General features: G+C 39.2%; 1 protein-coding gene across 1 annotated transcript in view; it reads right to left on the bottom strand.

Annotated features, from left to right (window-relative positions):
* Positions 1-5,672, bottom strand: part of LOC125982100 (short transient receptor potential channel 7-like) — a 47,185-nt gene extending 41,513 nt beyond the window's left edge. The window contains 2 exon segments of the mRNA XM_049742302.2: positions 5,008-5,435; positions 5,437-5,672. Coding sequence (XP_049598259.1) covers positions 5,008-5,435; positions 5,437-5,496 — 488 coding nt within the window. The 5' untranslated portion in view covers positions 5,497-5,672.
* Positions 5,673-6,000: the final 328 nt, after the last annotated feature.

Raw genomic sequence — 6,000 nt, forward strand, 5'->3', positions numbered from 1 at the left:
ATCACACAGGAGAAAGAAAATATTGGAATTTCTTGATTTGTGCAGTTTGTAAGAGCACATTGTTGACATGACAGTACACCACCACTTTTTTTCCATTAGGTTTTAAGCACTTATGTTACATTTAAACCTTGCAGGGAAAACACTAACTGGACAGTTTTTTTTTTCAATTTCAAGCTGTTATTTACACATTTAGACTATATTAGCAGTTTGTTTATTGTATTTCAAGTGGGAAAAATGATGCCACACATATTGTGTATAATAAAAATACCGGTGTTACAAGGTGGCAATTACACAAATATATTCATCGGTAAGTCTGATATCGTCACTGCAAATTACCTTTAAATATTATGCTGTAATTTAGAAGCTATATTGCTAAGCCATAGTTTTAACAAAAACTAAGATTGCTCCAGCACCTTGTGATGTTTTACCGTAGCATGTCAGACAGTGGAGCCACTTCGAAAAGGCATCCCATCCACAGATTGAAGCTGGAATTGCAAAGCTCGGCATCTAGGTAGCAAGACTTAACCTTCAAGTCGATGTACTGTGAAGAGCAGTTTGACACTTATTGTGTTCTTTAACGAATGCGTGTCCCTCCTGCTGTCATGTCCGTGGGCAGTGGTAGGCTAGATTGATTTTGCACACTGTAGATCAGCAATTTCTGCTGGTTTGGTTCCGGGTACAAAAAAACAATACTGAAATAGCTATACCAAGTCGATGATAACACATTAAAATTGTCAACCTGAGTATGTCCTTCAAGTCCAGAATATTTATTATATTTTTTTTCTAATTTTGTTGAATAAATAAGTGAATAAGGGAAACATATTGTGGATGTAAAAAAAAAAAAAGTGTCACATTAAATGCCAGCTATTTGTGCTGAACAAAAATGAGATGAAAATAAATAATTTCAAAACTTTCTCCACCATTCATGTGACATATAATATGAACAACTGAAATAATTTGATCGCACAAGCGCGCACACTGACTTTTAATTGGCATGCGGCTGTGTTCGGAATCAACCAATCGTATTGAGATTAATCTAAAATGGGAGTCAGAACATACCTGCCACCATATAAAGTGCCTTTGATTAACAGCAAATTAATTTCATATGTTTTAGAAATTTTTTCCAGGTTTCCCAGAATTACCTTAACATGTCTGACTGTTTTAAACTGGTTATATTTAGCTTTGAACCATAATACATTTTCCTCCATGTGTTTGAATTACTTTGTTATGGTTAAAGCTTTTGGGCATAATTCCAACAGGGATGTTGGGTGCAAACACCACACCTACAGTGAAACACGGTTGTGGCAGCATCATGCTTTGGAGCTGTTATGCTTCAGCCTGAGACAAAGGGAGACAAATTATGAAAAGTAGCAATCAGTGTGAACACAAAGCCACGAGACTACTAGAAAGTAGTAAAAAAATATAAAAATCCAAAAAGGCTACTTGAACATCTGAACTTTAAGTGGTGTTCATCAGAGACACTTAGAATGGTGGTAGGTGTGCCGAGTCCCATTTTTGACAAGTTTAAATGTGACTAGTTAATTCTTAAAACGAGGATGTTCACACTGGTGCAACCCCATCATTTCAGTTTATTTTTATTTGTATTTGAGCTGTACAGAGTACACTAATTTTGAAAATGGCTATGAAATGTATTAGGTTGCTCACATTTTTTTTAAATACCACAAAAACCTGAAATTTCAACAAGGGTATGCAGACTTTTGATATCCACCATACGTGTTGCAGTGATAACATTTTGGTGTAGCGGAGGAAGGTATGAATAACAATCTGCAAGTTAATTCTTGGAGTCCTTGGAGTTATGCAAAGGCTCAGCTCCAATTCGTCAAAAAAAAAAGGTTAGGCAATGTCGTTGAAATAATTTCTAACATGAAATGGCATCGGTTTAAAAATATCATTTTTGTTTAGAAAAAACAAAACAAAAACACTTTTCCTTTTGCTTTACTACACACTAGATGACAATCAAGTCAATTCTCTGCCATTAAAGCAACTGGAAAGATTAGCCAATTTGCATTTAACATTAGAAAAAAAAGATAAAGGTGCAATCAGGTTTGAAATCCTATCTTTGAGGATAGATAGACTGTTGAAAGAGGGCCCCGCTGCACTTGAATACAGAAACGGCTCATATTAAAGATCAAAGCCATGTTGCCGAACACGTTTCGCCCGTAATGAGAAACATGCATGTTCATTGGTCGGCCTACTCATTTTAAGCATCCCCAGATCTTTTCAAGGCCTTTCAAGCTGGACACTGTTGTATAAAAGCTGCAGACGGAACGATCAAAGAGCCAGCAGTGTGACCTGCCACTCCCAATATCTGATTGTCCTCCCTGAGCCGCCTGGGTAGTATGAACACTCATTAATGAGTCACCATTCATTTCCCATTTGTCTCAGCTTGTGGATGCAGATCATGGATACACTGCACTCAGCCTATTGTCGATATCACAGTGTATTGATTAAGCATAGAAGAGAATAGAAACAATTCCTGTTGATGCCCGGTTGCAGCATTTGGGCCGTGGAATCGCTCAAGAAGTTGTATTGGATAAATGTGTTGACAACTGAAAGGCTGAAGTGGAAAAACAGGTAAAGACGCAAACTCAATTGAACCCACGCAGGCTCCACTTCCTCACATACAAAATGTAAATGTTCATGACAAGGGAAGCACCGAGAATGTACAACACAACAACCGCCAGATAAAAGGAAGCAAAGAGGCTCATCTAACATAGACTCGTACTGTTTAAAAAAGGGTCAAGCAGTACAGCACGTTGGTTAAGTACTTTTGATTCAGGAAGCGCCACTCTATTGATGAAATTATTGATGTATAGAAACATCAATGGTGCACTGGGGATCTTTATTGCTTTACCTCTACCGCAAGCTCCTTGTGGAATAGTTTATTAAATGAAACAACCTTTATGCAGAGAAATTAAACAACAAGTACACACTAAAGCATTAGGTGCATCTTCACAATGTACACATTGGTGCCAGTCAAGTTTGTTGTTGTCAGTGACTCCGTTTACAAGCAGTCAATATTTAGATTTAGGATGCAATTATGATTTCGGAAACATTCGGAAATTACGGGTATGAATAATGATGGATCAAACGCTATCTAGTCTATTTGTAACAGGGGTAGGCCAACAGTTAAGCCCAAAATTATTCATACCTCTGAGATGAATAAATTTGTGCTTAACTGTATAAGTGAGCAAACAGAGTTACTCTCACATTTGAATAACCCTATTTAAACGGTGACGCACGAACGTCGTGACGCAAATAGACATAATTTTCGCTTGTTACTTTCTACCGTCAATAAAACACATTATATTCAAGTCATTCACCACAGCAATAATGCAGCCGGCTTCCTCCTTGCTCTAAAAGTGTGCTTTTGTTCTGCTTCTCTGTGCTTCATCGTGATTGTTTAACTCTGCTTGTGGATTCCCGGTGAGTTACGTCAAGATATATGTGTGTTTATATACACACTGTATCATTTTTGCAGAGGCAGAAAATGACATACAATAACGGCATATTCAGGTTGGGCTCTCTATGACAAGGATGTTATGGCAAGGATTACAGTAGTTGCCAGTTTATATATTAATTCTATTATTTTTCAAATGAAAATGTTGCTTTTCTGTAACACACAAAGCATTTCACAGTGGATACATTATTCATGACACAGACAGAGTGGGAACAGCAGACCCTTCGGTTACTGGATGACCTGCTCTACCTCCTGAGCAACAGCTACACTGTATTTTGATGCTTCTTGTATTTTACTTAAATTGTGGTTTTCAACCTATCATAATGTCATTTAGCAACATGCATCCACCATCATTCATTCACCTGTCTGTGCCAACTGAAAAAAATAGTCGAGGTTCATTATACCCAAGCTGGCCCATTTAGAGAAAAGATAGGGGAACGGAGCAAAAATTTGAAATTTGCTAAATATCTAGTGGTTGTATTCACCAAACCAGCATGGCTGCAATCTCCGTGGTTAATTTGAATCCAAAGTGATTAATAAAGAAGTTGAATGTATTTTCTGTCAAGTAGTGGAGTTTGGATTGTGGGTCTTATATTTGCTGCTTGACAGAAAACAACTGTTTCTTATTCTTAACCAAGCATTAACTGTTAATTTACACATGGGGATGAAGATTTAACGGTGTTCTGCTGTTTTTTTTTTTTTTTTACAAAAACAAAGTCAGTATACAATTATAATTATTATGTAAGACACGATGACAAAGCCACTGTAAAACCTGGCAACAAATTTACCGTAAATTTACATAAAATTGTTACAGTGTACTTTTGAGCAAAAAGTCCAACATTAGCATCAAGTGGCAAAGTTATTACTGTAAATAGAATATAGTGGACCCCTTCCTATTCATTGGGAATAGGAACCAAGCCCGCCCACAAACAGCGAAAAGCCAGTAATAATTGACGGTACCCTATTAAGTGATAGAAATTCCTTATTTAAACCATAAATACACCACAAATGATGAACCCGAAACTTGGAAGAGGCTTATAGCATTTGTACTGAAGATAGCATTTTGCAACAAACAAACAAACAAACAAACAAACAAACAAACAAACAAACAAACAAACAAACAAACAAACAAACAAACAAACAAGGCACAAATATGTGATTTTTTCCACGGATAATGAAAAATCACAAATTGGTGAATGCCGCTGAACTGGGAATATGCAGGTGTCCACTGTAATGTTAAGAGAATAAATCAGTATTCAAATAAAATTGAACTTAACACTGAAACTACTGGTGATTGAGCAGGATGAATCAAATTATATGATAATCAAGCAAATCATGTCTTTAAAAACATTATAAATGATCCATTACAAAAATGGTGGATCAATGGCCATCCATTCTAGCATAAGCTCTCTGTGTGCCTAATACATTGTCCAACAAGTGTTGAACTGCTTAGTCTTTAACTGGTTAATTGAATTCCCAAACCGAAACGACAACAACAACAACAAAAGTGAATTCCAAAAACTCACGAATGCCGGGAGTCGGAGTTCACTTCGGGGTTCATATGTTCTTTGGCGTGATGGTTGCCACAGTCTGGAGGCTCCGGGACGCATTGGTCAGCGCGCTGTCCACGGTGCTGAAGGCTCCCGTCGTTCCCGGAGCCGCGTCCTTTCCAGGGGGGCAGCGGCTCGTCGTAGTGCTCGCACACCACGTCGAGGTGCGTGTAGTGGTGCGGAGAGTCCCTGCTACATTTGCGGAACTTTGGCGGCGTGAGGTGAGGGGAGTCCTCGGGGTCTCGGTTCTCGGAGGATGAGCGGAGACAGCCCGCTGAGGCCAGGTAAGGGGGATCCGGGTCCTCCAGAAGCGGAGAGGCTGAGGAGAAGAGGTCTAGGGGCCTTCGACAGGAAGGTGATCCCTGGGGAAGACACAAAGGCGGAGAGGGAGACTCGGACCGAAGGCTCTTTCTCTCTGCCATCGCTTTCTTCCCCGTCGTCAGACATTAGCAGAGCTGTGGACATGGAAATACTGAACCCGCCGCCCTCCCCGCCGAAAAGAAAGAAATAAAAGGTCGTAGCTCATGTGACGGACATTGCGCAATGAATGTTAAAGTTTCGTCCGGACAAGTTTCATCCAAGCTGCGAGTCAGCTCTCCTGACGTGAACGTTCACGCGCAGCGCGCTACAACCAGAACGCGCGCTCCAGGCGCCAGCCCTTTCGAAAATGGAAGACACTCATCAAAAGTGACATCTGCAGTCATTAATTTATTGCGGGGAAGGGGGAAGGAGTATAAAAAAAACGAATCTAGTCTAGTCTGTGATTCCGATTTTTTTTACGTCCAATATGTCATGTTAAAAATTGCAGAATTTGTTAATTTTCTGTTTGAATACAATGGACTCTGCACAAAACTCAAAATGCAGTGACGCCACACCGGGGATTATAGCGGTTTAATTTATTCTGTTTTGGCAAACCATCACTGCCATGTATGCAAAGTCTATATATAAGTCTATAAAGTCAGTATTTTA

This window comes from Syngnathus scovelli, chromosome 1, assembly GCF_024217435.2.
Source record: "Syngnathus scovelli strain Florida chromosome 1, RoL_Ssco_1.2, whole genome shotgun sequence".
Lineage (NCBI taxonomy): Eukaryota > Metazoa > Chordata > Actinopteri > Syngnathiformes > Syngnathidae > Syngnathus > Syngnathus scovelli.